This window comes from Pongo pygmaeus, chromosome 15 (assembly GCF_028885625.2).
Source record: "Pongo pygmaeus isolate AG05252 chromosome 15, NHGRI_mPonPyg2-v2.0_pri, whole genome shotgun sequence".
Lineage (NCBI taxonomy): Eukaryota > Metazoa > Chordata > Mammalia > Primates > Hominidae > Pongo > Pongo pygmaeus.
The window spans coordinates 99,810,124-99,825,720 of NC_072388.2; the positions used below are offsets into that span (position 1 = coordinate 99,810,124).

At 54.5% G+C, this 15,597-nt stretch overlaps 1 protein-coding gene across 1 annotated transcript; it reads left to right on the forward strand.

Moving 5' to 3' along the window:
* The first annotated feature begins 366 nt into the window (after positions 1–366).
* DLK1 (delta like non-canonical Notch ligand 1) lies at positions 367–11,626 on the forward strand. Its single transcript, XM_054449473.2, has 5 exons — positions 367–663; positions 1,925–1,988; positions 2,465–2,595; positions 5,558–5,699; positions 7,642–11,626. The coding sequence occupies exons 1-5, from the start codon at positions 597–599 to the stop codon at positions 8,387–8,389; spliced, it is 1,152 nt and encodes a 383-aa protein (XP_054305448.1). The 5' UTR covers positions 367–596; the 3' UTR covers positions 8,390–11,626.
* The last annotated feature ends 3,971 nt before the right edge of the window (positions 11,627–15,597 follow it).

Genomic DNA, 15,597 nt, shown 5'->3' on the forward strand with positions numbered 1-15,597 from the left:
CATAGTGCGCCTTTGTGTTTTCCTGGGTATCTAACCATTGCACGTGTGCCCGGGACGTCAGCGATAAGTGTTTCGGTGTTCCTGCGTGCGGATTTGTGCTCTCCTGGGAGGTCTGCGGCCCAGGTTCGATTCCTGCGACTTGTCCTAGGCGGGCCTGTATGTGCGCGGCGGCCGCGTGCTGTACTGTGTGAGGGAACGTGTGCCAAACGCTCGCGGGATACCTGTGCCCGTCTAGCCAAGAGTGCACTCGTGTGCGCGAGCGGGCTTCCGGGACGCTGCAGTGGTCGGGGGCGGCCCTGCGAGGGGAGGGGGTCACCGGGACTGGCCGGCGCCGGCCCCGTGCGCACGGAGGCGGGGGCGGGGGGCGGGGGCCGCGGGGGGGGAGGCGGTAAGAAAAGGGCGGCGCGCGCGGCGGCGGCGGCAGCTCCCCGGCAGCGGCGGTGGAGAGCGCAGCGCGCAGCCCGGTGCAGCCCTGGCTTTCCCCTCGCTGCGCGCCCGCGCCCCCTTTCGCGTCCGCAACCAGAAGCCCAGTGCGGCGCCAGGAGCCGGACCCGCGCCCGCACCGCTCCCGGGACCGCGACCCCGGCCGCCCAGAGATGACCGCGACCGAAGCCCTCCTGCGCGTCCTCTTGCTCCTGCTGGCTTTCGGCCACAGCACCTATGGTGAGTCCCCCGGCGGCCCGGCTCGCGCCCCCTCTGGGGAAGCCTGCGAAGCCCCGCCGGCCGCCCGGTGCCCCGCACGCCCCGTCTCGTGCGCCCCAACTCCGCCCGTCCCGCCTAGCCCTAAGCCCCGCGCTGTGCCTGTCTCGCCCTACCCACCACGCTCGCATGCCAAGGCCCGTCCCAGGGGTCCCAGGGCGTAGGGGATGTGTGAGACCCCCCAGCCCCTTCCCGCCCTGCAGAAGTGGCGCCAGAGGGGTGTCGGTGCGCTGAGCAAGGAGATACGGAAAAATGAGGTGCTGTTGTGGAGTCTTCTATGAAAATACTCTGGGGTGCAACTTTGGGGTGTCCCTGTGTGAGCGTTCTGGAACAGGTCTCGGAGCGAGGGTGGGGGGCGACTTTGCCGTCTTAGCCCGCAATTCCCAGAGAAGCCCAGCCTGAGCCCTTCCTGCGTGGCGCGTTTCTGTAGGTGAGGGGCTGCGACACTTCTGTCTGCAGCGGCCATCTGTCTCTGACAGCGAGAGAGTTGCCCCCTTCCCGCAGCGCCCCCCCACTCATTGCACCAGTGGTTGTGAGGGGGCTGTCTAGAAAGCTGGGGAGCTGGTTGAGTAAATGCACACAGTAGGTGCCTATTAAAGTGTCAGAATCTCTAAGCAGTGTTGTTGCAACCTCAGCCCGCTAAGCAAAACCCTGTGTCGTCATCGTTTTTTTAATGCGAAGAGTCTGGGGTAGGGGAAAAGGGGAAGATTTGCCCTGGGTGCCCGGCTTAATAGGGATGAACCTTAAAAAGAATGCAGACGCCTTACTGGGGAGCCCACCAGGTGAACCTGTCTGGGCTTTCCCGGAGCTAAACACCTCAAAATCTGCTCCCCTTTTCAGCTCAGGTTGCAAAAGTGACGGTCAGGCTGCATGCCCAGGGCTCAACATATTTCCCTCCATGGTCCCCGTCCCCGCTGTTAGGAGGACTTGAGGTGTCGTATTTGCTTTTGGGAGTCGGGGGAGAAGGTGTTTCTCCTGCTCCTAAGAACTAGGGAGAGTGTACTGTGGTCATTTCATTGCTGGGAACGTGGCAGAGATGTTTTTCCTGAGTGCACTGAGCCCCATCCATGCTCGGATAGGAAGTGCCTACTGTGTGCCAGGCTGGTAGGACCCAAGAGGGCTGTTGGTGCCTTCGAGGGCAGTGGTGGGCTGTGTGGGCAAAGACAGCCTTTGCCTTGGCCTGGGGCCTGGTGGGGTGAATTGTATAACCTTTCTTGTACCTCAGGGGCTGAATGCTTCCCGGCCTGCAACCCCCAAAATGGATTCTGCGAGGATGACAATGTTTGCAGGTAATGGAGTGGCTCCTCAGAGGCAGCTTGTGGGGGCCACGCAGAAGCCTGGGGAGTCATGAAGTCACGCAGAAAAAATAGGGGGCTTGGCCACTGCGCTGCGGCAAACAGCTTCCGGGCCCCTGCAGAAAACTGGTGGGGCGAGCGGGGGAGATGAGGGCGGGGGTGGGGGGGGCAGCCACAGCTCCTGTCTGCGTTCTCAGAGGTGGGGTGGCAGGTGGGACCACTGCAGGCCACTGCGGCAAAACGCAGCACTCCCCCGGGATCTCGGGGCCCCTCCAAGTCGGCCCCCTCAGCTTGGCATGTTTTCTCTTTAAGTTTTCCCATTCAGGTGGCTGGTGTTTACTTCCCAGGACCACTGGCTGCCACTGCGCAAAGACCCCCAAGGGTCCTTGGTTCCACAGAAAGCAGCCTGAGCTGCCTCTCTACCCCTGCCCTCTTCATATGTCCCCACCTTTCTCCCCCACCCCTTGCAGGTGCCAGCCTGGCTGGCAGGGTCCCCTGTGTGACCAGTGCATGACCTCTCCCGGCTGCCTTCACGGACTCTGTGAAGAACCCGGGCAGTGCATTTGCACCGACGGCTGGGACGGGGAACTCTGTGATAGAGGTTGGCACTTGCCTTTGTTCACCTCAGCCCTGCGTCCTTACCTGCCTGCCCTAGCCCCTACCACCTCCTCCCAGTCTCCTGTTGCTGGTGTTCCTCACTTCCTCATTCCTGCACACCTCGTGCCCTGTATTCTAAAGATCTGTTTATAAATTTCCTGCGGGTACCGAATGCCTCCTCAGAGATAGGGACTTTATTTTGCTCTTCTCTGCGCCATCAGCACCCAGCACCTAGAGGGAACATGGGGTGGGGGCCAGGGAGCTGCCTGTTGAATAAAGAGTCACAAAATACACATACAGCTGGGCTGGTGGGACCACAGACCCCAGGCCGCCTGTCCAGGTCATGGAAGCCCAGTGATGGACAGGGCTCTGGGGATCTCGGAGCTAAGACTCCCTAGAAAAGCACACGCAAGACCGTAAAGAGGCTGCAGACAAACAAATGGGGTGGGAGGTGGCTAGCACTGCTCAGTGGTTGAGGGGCAGGTGCTGAGCCAGGGCCAAGAAGACCGGCTGGGGGGCCTGGACTGAGTGGGTCAGGTATAGGGGGAGGCTGCAGTTGGGAAAAGCTGAGAAAGGGTTAAAGTGAAGATGGGTGTTATCTGTTGATTTCATTAATTTATGCAATCTTTGCCTCCATTACCCCAAGCAATTGAGAGTTGGCTGTCACTGCATTTTCAGGCTGCGAAATGTTCGTCTAAGCCCATTTTCATTTGGCAAAACCTGCCCTAACGTTCGAGCAAACTGAAGTCCACAAAAAAACTCCCAGCTGCGTAGCAGCCTGCCCTCAGGGCCTCTGTCCCTCAGTCCCCAACATTAGTAAAGACAGTACAGATAGGGAAACTGAGAATCAGAGAAGCACAAGTGTCTGCTAAGGGATATGAAAGAAGTTGGGCGAAAAGCCAGCTACAACCCTTTCCCCCAGCCCCAGAAAGAGAGTTAATTTTTATCTTCGATTGCATCTAACATCCTTCCTTAAGGAACACCTAAGAGCGTTTTGTTATGGCCCCTGCCCTGTACAGCCAGGGCAGCCGTGGTTCTGAAGCTGAGCTCCCTCCCACCCCGAATTGTCTCTGGTCCTTAATTCCAGCCCCCCCAGTACGGTGCAAGGTTTACCCGCAGCTGACTCATGCTCTGGCCAGCATCTCTGCTGCCCCTCACAGAAGCAGCGGCAGCAGCTCTGAGTCCTTTGGGGATCTGGGGGATTCCAGCAAAGCCACCATTTGGGATCAGGGTTAGGCTTTTAGCTTGGAGCCCATCTTTTTGGTATCTGAATGCAGTACACCCTTGCTGAAATTTTCCAGACAAATGCCTCCCTTCTCATGGGCCCTTGGTATGTCCCCTCCCCACCAAGTTGACAAAGGCAGCCAGCTTGGGGATGGCCAGAGAGTCTAGGGTCCCAGAGAAGACATAGCCCTCCCTCTCCCTTTTTGCCCATCTTTGAGGCTGTCGTGGCCACAGCTGCTGTCCCAGCAGAGACCCCCAAGCAGCCTTCCCCTCAGAGCAGCTTAATTCACCCCTGTCATGGGGTTGGAGGCTCAGGAGGGCTGATCCAGGATTGGCGTAGCAGGGAGAGCTGCAGGGACAAGCTGGGGGTGGTCGCCAGCTTTTTAGCTTAAATTTAAGATTCTGAGTGACAGGAGAGTCGGGTGCAGAGAATAAGGAGCCTGACGCGGAGGCGCCACGTGCTAATGCCTTGCTGGTGCCGTCCCGTAAAGATAAATCCTCTTTATGTGTCCTTGCACCAAGCCAGGCTTCCATGGAACACCACAGGGTAGTCCATCAACGCAGCATTCAGGCTCTTCCTCCTTGATTGATTGCAGTCTCCCCTCCACGAGGGTGTGGGTCTCTCTGAGAGGGGGAAAAAAATACGCACATGTGTGGCCTCAGCACGGGGGATTCCCCCCCATCCCCACCAGCCTGCCTTAGCTTGCTGTGTCTCTCACTGGCCCTGGCTTTCTGTTTGGCAGGTGCAGCAGCTCAAATTATAGAAAATCAAAGCTGAGGAGTCCCTCAGAGATTGGCCAGGGAAAGACCCTCTTTTTGTAACTAGGGAAACTGAGGCCCAGAATGGGGAGGAGCTGAACTCTGCTGCCCCATGGCGGCAAGCTGGATACAGGGCAGGACAGGGGTCCCTTCCTGGCCCCACTGGGGAGCTGGGGTCTTCATCGTCAGAGAGCCCCTGACGCAGGCCCTTGTGTTCAGCTCGTCCCTGGCTTGCTGAACCTGAATAATGAAGAGTGCGTGATGGAAGGTGTTAAAAGATGGTGGGAATATACCAGTGCTCATGGAAACCTGTGCTGATAGGAGAGCGCTCAATAGTTCTAATTTCCCTGGCTTTAAAAGATGCAGCGTTTTTACCAGGGACCCCTTGAGTTCAGAGCCCGAGTGCAGAGAGACACCACAGGGACACGTGGTAGTGAGGGGGTTAACAGGTTTCTTGATTCCTGACTGAGGGGGGTCGTTACATCTCCATCCCCCCACTGCCCCTCTTTGATGGAAAAGTATGAAGAGCTGGTGGTTTTTCTGAGGGTTGGGCTGTATTCATCCCCCAGCTGGCCAGGACCCCTCCCCTAACAGGAGAGGGTGGAGGTGCAGTCTTGTCTGGTGGAGACGGGCCTTAGGGAATCTCAGCTAGGCACACTGTTGCAGGGAGGGGCATGATGTCCCCAGTGAATGTCACGGACATGTTGCTGGATATGGGGTGACCTGGTGCCAGGCAAAGGGAACAGCTATCCTGGCTTGAATATCAGTGGCCACGACTTTCTGATCTGCGACCTTAGGCAAGGAAACCCCTTCAGCTTCCTGAGCCTCAGCTTACTCACATGGGTTTTTTTGAGGGGGATCCCTACACCCTCTTACTCCAGACCCCACTTGGTGGCCATAGAGCCATTTTAAAGCCCACTGGGGTCTGCATCATGCTTGTATGGAGAGGAAGCTAAGTTCTCGTCTTCTCCGTCACCCTGCAGATGTTCGGGCCTGCTCCTCGACCCCCTGTGCCAACAACGGGACCTGCGTGAGCCTGGACGATGGCCTCTATGAATGCTCCTGTGCCCCCGGGTACTCGGGAAAGGACTGCCAGAAAAAGGACGGGCCCTGTGTGATCAATGGGTAAATATCCTTCCTATGTGTGATCTAATGCATGCTGCTTTTCATGCAGCCGCTAAAGACCCTTTCAGCCTAACCCTGTTGGACCTGTCGTCTGACAAAAGATGAAGTAAGCGCTCATCCTGGCAGCCCCGTAGGGGACCGCCCTGGATGGGGGTATTTACGGGGGAATGTGTCATTGCCATAATTTTTTCAAATGATCCTGAAGGCGATTTCATATTCCCCTGATGTTCTCAAGTCCCGATGCGTATGAGTGACAGTCGATCGGAATGATGAACTGACACTCGGAGCTGCATAATTTTCTAAAGGCAACGTAATAAAAGATCGGAGCTCCGCGGGGCTGAGGCTGTTTGTGAAACCCACTTGCTGTATCTCAGGGGGTGGTTTTGGGGAACTGGTGGGCTCTGCAATTGGATTTTCTGGGATGTCTGTGGAGGGAGTTGCCAGGCTGAGAGGTGAAGAGATTGGGCTTCTGCCAGCACGAGAGGAGGTGGGCCAGCTGTCGGCTATCCTCAGTGGGGAAGGGGGCTTTGGGACTCCTGGGCAGCGGACGTAACAGACAGAGCGGCCACTGTCTTCACTTGGACCTCCCTGAACAATGCTTCCCAGCCGCTCAGCCACTGTCCCCCCGTTATCTCTTTGGCGGCCCTGAGCCATCCCTCCTCCCTGTTGGATGTGGCTTAGGCTGAAGCCAAGGGAGATCTTGACAGAGGCAGGATCCGAATGTAAGAATCCAAACTTGAACCCAGTCCTGGGCCTGTAGTTGAGGGGCAGGGGTGTCCCTTTCCTCTGAAGAAACAGAAGCTAACATGCAAATAAGCTTATCTTGACCGGACATTGCAGGGTGGCACAGAGACCCCAGTAGTCTGTAAGAGCTGTAAGCAGACATTAACAGGGCTTCCAAAGATCATTCTTCAGACGGGGTCAGAGTGGGGGCTGGGGAAAACTGAACTCCATTTCTGCTTATTAGCAAGAAGGAGAAAAACAGAGTGAGACCTTTACAATATTTTGCTTTTCTCACTAATGAACTTAAACCAGTGTGTCAAAATAGAGCCTAAGGCCCTTGAAATTCCTTCAGAGCCCAGCTCCCGTGCAGCCACACCCTGAAGCAGCAATGCTGATTTCTTGTGTTTATTTGCCCCTTCTTCCCCGGAGTTTTGGCATTTATCAGATGACAAAGGGCTTGCTCGTTTAAAAGCACTTACATTAAATGCTCCTTGTACTCCACTTTGAGCAAACAGCTTTGGTTTGCAAGCTGCACTTGGGTGAATGGACCACTATTAAACAGCCTGGCACAGACACTGGCTTGTGCCAGCATAGACAGACCTCGTATTGCTTTCTCTTTGAGAGTCCCCAAGCGCTTCCTGCACAATAGCCTGTGGATCCACACCGCTAATAATGAGGGTTGGCAGCAACAGTGGACACAGCCATGAAGGACGACAGCGGGTCCCGGGATAGAGTGAGGGGCGCCCCTTACTTGGTTCTTCTGCCCCAGCAGCCCAGGGATGGAGCTAAGGGAAGGGGGCTTGCTCCAGTCCTGGGCTGTCACTGACTTTTCCTCTCCTAGCCTCAGTTTCCCCAGTTGGCTAGTGACTAACCAACAGTTCTCTGGTTGGAGAGGTGCAGTAAGAGGTGGGAGAGGACGTGGGCATCCTGGCATGGGAGGTCGGGTGTGTCCCAGGTTAGCATCGAGATGGAGGTGAGGTGGGCACCCACCCACCCCCAGAGCTGCTGGTGAGCTTCTTGCAGACAGGGGTCATGGCCCGGGGCGCCTCTCTGTGCCTCCCTGGCTGGCGTTCCCTCCCTCACTCCCTCATTCACCTGATGTGTTTTAAGCACCTGCCCCTTAGTCAGGCCAGGGACCTTCTGCCCTGAGCCCCGTGCCCTGCAGCGCTGTTGTAGCCCAGCCCCTGAGGCCATTTACTGTGTCCCCATTGTGTTGCAGCTCCCCCTGCCAGCACGGAGGCACCTGCGTGGACGATGAGGGCCGGGCCTCCCATGCCTCCTGCCTGTGCCCCCCCGGCTTCTCAGGCAATTTCTGCGAGATCGTGGCCAACAGCTGCACCCCCAACCCATGCGAGAACGACGGCGTCTGCACTGACATCGGGGGCGACTTCCGCTGCCGGTGCCCAGCCGGCTTCATCGACAAGACCTGCAGCCGCCCGGTGACCAACTGCGCCAGCAGCCCATGCCAGAATGGGGGCACCTGCCTGCAGCACACCCAGGTGAGCTACGAGTGTCTGTGCAAGCCCGAGTTCACAGGTCTCACCTGTGTCAAGAAGCGCGCGCTGAGCCCCCAGCAGGTCACCCGTCTGCCCAGCGGCTACGGGCTGGCCTACCGCCTGACCCCTGGGGTGCACGAGCTGCCGGTGCAGCAGCCCGAGCACCGCATCCTGAAGGTGTCTATGAAAGAGCTCAACAAGAATACCCCTCTCCTCACCGAGGGCCAGGCCATCTGCTTCACCATCCTGGGCGTGCTCACCAGCCTGGTGGTGCTGGGCACTGTGGGTATCGTCTTCCTCAACAAGTGCGAGACCTGGGTGTCCAACCTGCGCTACAACCACATGCTGCGGAAGAAGAAGAACCTGCTGCTTCAGTACAACAGCGGGGAAGACCTGGCCGTCAACATCATCTTCCCCGAGAAGATCGACATGACCACCTTCAGCAAGGAGGCTGGCGACGAGGAGATCTAAGCAGCATTCCCACAGCTCCCCCCTAGATTCTTGGAGTTCCGCAGAGCTTACTATACGCGGTCTGTCCTAATCTTTGTGGTGTTCGCTATCTCTTGTGTCAAATCTGGTGAACGCTACGCTTACATATATTGTCTTTGTGCTGCTGTGTGACAAACGCAATGCTAAAACAATCCTCTTTCTCTCTCTTAATGCATGATACAGAATAATAATAAGAATTTCATCTTTAAATGAGTAAGAGAAATAAGTATGTTATTCTAAACTCTAAACTTAAATGAAATTTCAAAAAAGACCAAAAAAAAACAAGGCAACAGAACCAGGGCTCAGTGCCGACGCCCCTCCCTGGGGGTCTCGGCCACAGGGTCCTCGTGAAACCGTTACGAGTGCTGTACATGACCACCCACTGTGCAAAGAGCTACGATTGCTTTCGTTCGTTAATTCTCACACACCACATCCGACTCGCACTCACATCCAGCTCAACATCGCTACCTTTAGATCTTTCCAATTGATTTGAGATTTAGCGGAGTGCAGCGGCTGTGTGTCAGTCAGAGAGAGCCCCAGGTTGGCTGCTGGGGGGCCGGGCCTCTGTCCCAGCCCTGCCACTAACTCGCTGTGTGATCCTTGGCGAGTCCCTATCCCAATCCTGGGCCCACTTTCTCGCCCCTCTCGAGGGAGGGGTTTGAACACCGACCATCACGGTCCTCTCTGGCTCTAAAACTCTGAATTAGGAACGAGGGGGTATGAACCAAAACACTTCCTGACCCCAACAATTGGGATCTGATGAAGACGAAGTCTCATCCTGGGATCTGAAAGGTTTTGGCCTATCCTGGATGAACGCTTGATGTTGAAATTTATCCTAACTGCATTTCTCAAAGTGGGGAGCCTCCTGGCCCACTTCCCTTTTGGGAAAACATAGCCCCTTTGAGTCATAATGTGCCATCTGGAGTTGCCATTTAGGCAGCCAGCCCTCCCCCACCCCTCCTTGCCCACCCAGAACCCCAACACTATACCTGCCTCTACCCTATAGAGACATCCCTTGAGACTTGAATGTACTTTGAGCCGCAAGTGCCCCTGGCAGAATCTGAGCAGCAACACAGCCCTCACCAAGGTTTTCACAGGGATTAGTGGAAATTGTCACTTGTGGGGCGCTTACTAGTTTTGTGGCAAATGTGGTCCAAGACCTGGCCCACACAGCCATGGGTTTACATTTGTGTTGCTGAGTTAATAATCCTCAGATCTCAAAAGACCTAGCCAGCTTCTGAATTTTGAATTTGACTTTTTTTTTTTTTTTAACAAAGAGCATCTATCTTTTTTGCAAAAATAGAAAGAAATGGGACAGAGCTCTGTTTAGCTTTTCAGCTTTTGGGGTTGGACAGCTAAACAGCCCTTGGGTACCAGATAGAAATATTTTGCTTCTTAGATTATTTGGATAAGAATCTATACTCTTAGCTTTATTGAGTATTACCTGCCGTGTTTACCTTGCTCCAGGTGTTTATTTCTAAGTCATCATCACCTTCGTCATCTACAGTCACTCACATCAGTCACCCACACACAACTCACAGTCACCCATCCATTGGTCACCTGCGCCATCGTCATGACACAATATCGACCTCATCACCTCATCGTCCTCCAGCCACCACCCAAGCCTCCTCATCCTGACTCAAAGCCCGACCAGCACCTGCCCAAACTCCCAACACCCCACTCTCCCCACCAAGCCATTGGTCTCTTCACTCCCGGTCCTTTGTCATCCTGATTCCAAGCCCCGCCCTACCCTCACCGCCTCCTCTGCATCATCTGCATTCTGCAGAGCCCCTCCTACCCGCCTCTGTCCCCACCAGGCCCCTCCCTACCGTCAGCCCTGAGTCCCACAGCATGAGTCCCCAGCCCCTCCCAGCCTCACCCCTAAAACCCTGTCACCCCCCCGACCACCATCATCAATGCCAAGCCCCTTCCCCTTCTCCAGCTCCCGTCCCCCCATCCTTCCCCTCCTGTTAGCCTACCCCTCCTTTCCTATCACCCCCACCTTTCCCTTCCCGTTCTCCCCACCCTTCCCCTCCGATCCCACCACCCTTCCCTTCCGATCCCCATCATCCTTCCCCTCTGATCCCCCGCCCTTCCCCTCCTGTCCCCCCCAGCCCTCCCTTCCTATCACCCCCACCCTTCTCCTCCCTTCCCTCACCCCAAACCCCTGGGTCCTCCACCCCAATCTCTGACAACCGTCCCAAGTCCCTCTTCCTCCCCCACGAAGTCATTCATAAGTCACCATCTCATCTCATTTTGAGTTTGTTTTAAGAATTAAAAAAAATTAAAAAGACAAAAAAAAAGAATTGTTGGCATGTGTCAGGCGGGCGTCTGGTACCCCGCCTGGCCTCTCTCAGCGTGAGACCTGGACTGAGTCTGCTAACGATTCTGTTCCTCAGTTTCCCCAAATAGAAAATTCTAAGATTGGTGAGATGATCAAATTATCTATGTTTTCGGTCTTGATGCTATAGAGAATAGCCATGTTCCCCTGATAACAAGAAAAAGACGTCCCACGGTCGAGGTATCCTTGACCAACTCCCCATCCATTCATTTGTTCACCGTCCACAACTCATCTGATCAGGAAGCATTTCCAGGCACCTGCGGAGCACTAGGCAGTGTGCGGGAGCTGCAGGGCAGGCAGGATGAGGGGGCAGTCTGGAGGGGGGTGGACACACAGCTGTCCCCAGGGAGCCCAGCGCGGTGCCGGTCACATGCCGTGGGAGTGGAGGGTCCTGAGCAGACGCCTCCCTTGGAGAAGAGCCACCATCTCACCTTCCCACGCAACAAATTATCTATTACCAGCACGCGATGAGGCCGTCCCTCCCAAATTCCACAGTGCCAACCACTCGCACTACCCCCCCCCGTGCCACAGGAGCAGTGTCAGCAGCCTCGCCACGGTCTTCACGTCATGCAGAAATGGTCATTCCATGTTCTATGGCCACCAGATTCTGCTGAGAGTGTCGGGATCCTTGACTGCCCAGCCACACCTTGTGTGTGTCTGGTGTAGTGTGTAGTTTACGAAACAAACGGAAAAGCTCAAAGACAGCGATCCAAGACATGATCAGCAATTCGGTCCCAAATTAGGAGAGGAGGAAGAGGAGTATCAATTTTGTCACCAAAATGTTAAAAAAAATGTCCTTGGCGCTCTTTTTAGCTTTCCCGTTTACTACCAGTCCAGACATGCAAAAAAACCTTGTTTATTGAAAAATAAACAACAAGGGCTAGACTTGTGTCTGCGTCTTTGATTTTGCGTGTGCCAGGCTACACTGGTCCCCTCCCATAGGGGCCTCAGGCCCCGGGCAGGGCGGGCAGGGGTTCATGCTTTCCAGGGCCCTGCTTTGGCCTAACACCCAGTACCTCTCACGTGGCCAGGAGGCCGCAGGGCTAAGGGGTGAGCCTGCCCAGGCCTGTGCACACCCCTTCTAGACCACACTCTTGGAACCTGGGAGTTTCCTGTCCAGAGGGTCCTGAGATGACCTCCAAGGCCCACATGGGCCTTGTCCCTGTCTGTTTCCCAAGGTGGCTCTTTGTGGGTGGCCTGGATGGAGCTGGGACATGAAGGTGACAGGTACAGGGAGGGGTTTCCATGTGGGAGCATGAGAGTTACCGTGCTCAGGGCCAGTTCCCCCCATGTTCCGAGGTCCAGCACAGAACTCAGGAGTCCAAGTCTCCCACGCTGGTGTGGGGCCTTCCGGGGCTTAGTGAAGGGGCAGTCGCTCAAGAGAGGGGCTAGGACACAGTCTATGTGCTACTTAGTGAGGGGGACTTGCAGCCTTTCAACACTTCCCATGGCAGGTGGACGGGCTTCCCTGGGCTCCTCAGGCAGGCCCTGCGCATCCCTCCCAGGCCCAGCCCCGGCCACACGCAAGTGCGCTCAGCACGGGATTCCAGTCCCAGAATGCCAGAGCAAGAGTGCCCAGCTGAACCCAGGACAGAGGAGCCCAGGTCTTATTCCTTGGCCCTGGTGGCCTGGGAGGCAGCTCTTGGTTTGGGTCCCCTCTCCCCTTCCCCAGGGCCCGTCCTTCTTCTCTCAGACTCTCCCTGGCCAGGCTGCTACCACCCCTTCCAGCTCTCCAACCCCAGGTCCTGGGATCCCCTGATACCCGTCTCCTCCCTCGGCCACCACAGCAGCCATGGTTCTGCCTCCTCCCCATCTCCTTCCGCCCTCAGCCCTCACAGCTGGGGCTCAGGCCCACTCAGTCCCTTGGTGTCCCTCTGGTCTCCCCACCCAAGGTCCTCTCTGGCTCTAAAACCCTGAATTAGGAACCAGGAGGTATGACCCAAAACACTTCCTGGCCCCCAAAATGAGGACTGATGAAGACGAAGTCTCATCCCGGGATCCGAAAGGTTTGGCCTCTCCTGGATGAACACTGGACATTGAAATTCATCCTAACTGCATTTCTCAAAGCGGGGGGCTTCCTGGCCCACCTCCTGTTTCAGAAAAATCAGCCCATTTGAGTCATAATGTGCCATCTGGAGTTGCCACTTAGGCAGTCAGCCCCATAGCCCTCGATCTCACCCACCTATCCTCACCCACCCGGGGCCCCGACTCCACACCTGCCTCCTGCCCTCAATGCGGCAGAGCACACAAGACGGACAGGCAGGGGCTAAACGCCAGACACGGACGCTGTCCTGAGACCTCTAGGGAAATGACATGGCCACACTGAAGGCTCCCGAGTTAATAAATGCAGAAACGTTGATGAAAGGGGTGAGTTTTCTAGGAAAATATTAATCCTCCAAATTCCTCAATGCAGCCAGCAGGAACAGAGTGATCCCCTGGGGGAAGACCCCATGGCAGACAAGGCTGACCTGGTTTAGAGGCCACATTTGACCCTTCGAGGGAAGGGGGAAGGCGCAGGCTAGAGGAACTGTTCCACAGCAGAGAAAAAGAAAAGACGAAGGCTTTCCAATTCCATTTCCAGAGCTAGGAGAACCTCTAGGCTGAAACCTGACAAAGGTCACAAAACTTGAAAAGAAAAGTCACTGTCCTCACCCCTGAATAGAGAAACAAAATTTCCAATGAAATAACAACACAGCAAATCAGCCACAGTTTTTGTTTGTTTGTTTGTGGGTTTTTTGTTTTTTTTTTTGAGACAGAGTCTCACTTTGTCACCCAGACTGGAGTGCAGTGGGGCGATATCGGCTCACTGCAAACTCCACCTCCCGGGTTCAAGCGATTCTTGTGCCTCAGCTGGGCGCCACCATGCCCAGCTAATTTTTGTATTTCCAGTAGAGATGGGGTTTCGCCATGTTGCCCAAGCTGGTCTCGAACTCCTGACCTCAGGTAATCCGCCTGCCTCAGCCTCTCAAAGTGCTGAGATTACAGGTGTGAGCCACCATGCCTGGCCTGCAGCCAGGTTTTTTTCTTTTTTAAATGTGTGATCATGTGTAGTATTTTCTAGGAAAGCAGGTTTAATTTAACATTAGGAAATGCAGTAGTTGTGTTGAGCCTGGAGTGGTCGTAGAAGGAGGGGACAGTGATGGTCACCTAGAGTCCCTACTAGACAACCCTGGAGCCAGGCTTGGACCTGGGAGAGGAAACCCTGATTATAGGCCCAGCGGCCAACAAAAGTCCAGGGGTTGGGATGGTCCAGAGGCAGAGGGCGGGCTTGGGGCCTGAGGCATTACTGCTGTGAGGGGCCTTTGCACAGTGCTCTGGGCTAGGGAGCAGCAGCAGAAAAATCCCCAGTGAACTCCACGTAGAGGAAGAGGCCCTGTGCAGCACCTGGAGCAGGTGCATGGAAGGTTCCTGAAGGAGAGCTGAGAAGGAGGGAGTGGGGAGGGGTTGTGGAGACTGGGGATAAGATAGAGAGGGGGCTCTGTGGGCAGCCTATGTGGTCAGGACCCAGTCCAGGACCCTGACACAGGCTAACAGCTGGGCAGCTTAAGGCTGGAGCTCAACTAACTGGGCCCCTGGGCCTGGGGGTGCCTGTGAATCCACACTGCAGGTGATAGGCTTTGGGTCTTAGGCCATGTGACTTTCTTTCTTCAGTGACTGTCTCTCACAGCTGAGGAATAAGAAAGCCTTGGCTCTCCACGTCACCCAGCCAAGACCCTCACTCAGTGAATCCCACATATCCTGTTCACTGGAAGGAGAGGGCCCAGCCCCGACTCACAGCTGGGGAGGATACATGAAGATCCCAGCTCACTCAGACTGGCCGGTGGCTCAGCTGCACCCGGAAGCGTATTTGGCTGTGGTCACTGGGGCACCATGGCCATGACAAAGATGCGAACACTGGAGTTGACCAAATTTCAACTTCAGCACAGGTCATAGGAAAAAATATATGATACCAATGCAATAGGTGCCAGAGGGAATCTGATAAAATCAAAATAAATCCCAGCAAACTAGGAAAAAAGTACATCTCTCCTTAATGTCAGAAAGAACATCTGTCTTAAACTAATATTTACTATCCTATTAGTCAGTAAAACCTAAAGTAAAACCATGGGTTATACAGCAGTTAAGGGCACTGGCTTTACATTTTGCCTCTGTCCCTTGGGCCCATAATATCTTCATGTTTGCTTCCTCACCTGCAAAGGAGTAGTCATGGAGAGCAATGAGTATCCCTGTTGCTCTAGGACTTCTGGCTCGTGTAATAAGACAAGAAAAAGCAAAACATGGAAAGGAGATTAAATGATGATGATTATTGTCTGCCAAAAACCTCAAGAGAATGACCTGAAGGAACAATATGAGAAGTCAGTTAGTAGGACACATATGCTACCTACACAAAAACCTAAATACCAATAGCAACTCATTGCTAAAAAATAAGGATTTGAGTAATTAAAACTTACTATTATAAAGTTGTTAATTATCCCCAACATTAATTTATAAAAGTTTAATGCTATCTATTTGCATTAGGTCCTTAGACAATAGAATTCTGAAGTTTATCTGAACAAATAAGATAGCAAGAACAAGCAAGGAAAAAAAAGTAACCAAGGGGCAACTTGCACCATCGGATATTAAAACAGAGAACTAAAAAAAAAATTGTGTGTCTCAGGACTGATACAGAGTTAATACTTAATATTGGTTTTCTAGGAATGAGGGAATAAATGAAGGAATGCAAGAGTGATAGCTTTTGAAGTCATCTCCATCCCCTGCTTCAACTACTTATTTACAAATGTGGAAACTGAAACCAAAAGAATGACCAGCCTAAGCTTCCCAACTGAGGACAATTTTTCCCCCCAGGAGACAT

Bases quoted from the DNA above. Each gene is read 5' to 3' on its own strand.
- DLK1 (XM_054449473.2), top strand. From the start codon at position 597: ATGACCGCGACCGAAGCCCTCCTGCGCGTCCTCTTGCTCCTGCTGGCT. The intron at 664-1,924 runs GTGAGTCCCCCG...CTTGTACCTCAG, and splicing joins TTTCGGCCACAGCACCTATG to GGGCTGAATGCTTCCCGGCC. The intron at 2,596-5,557 runs GTTGGCACTTGC...GTCACCCTGCAG, and splicing joins CGGGGAACTCTGTGATAGAG to ATGTTCGGGCCTGCTCCTCG.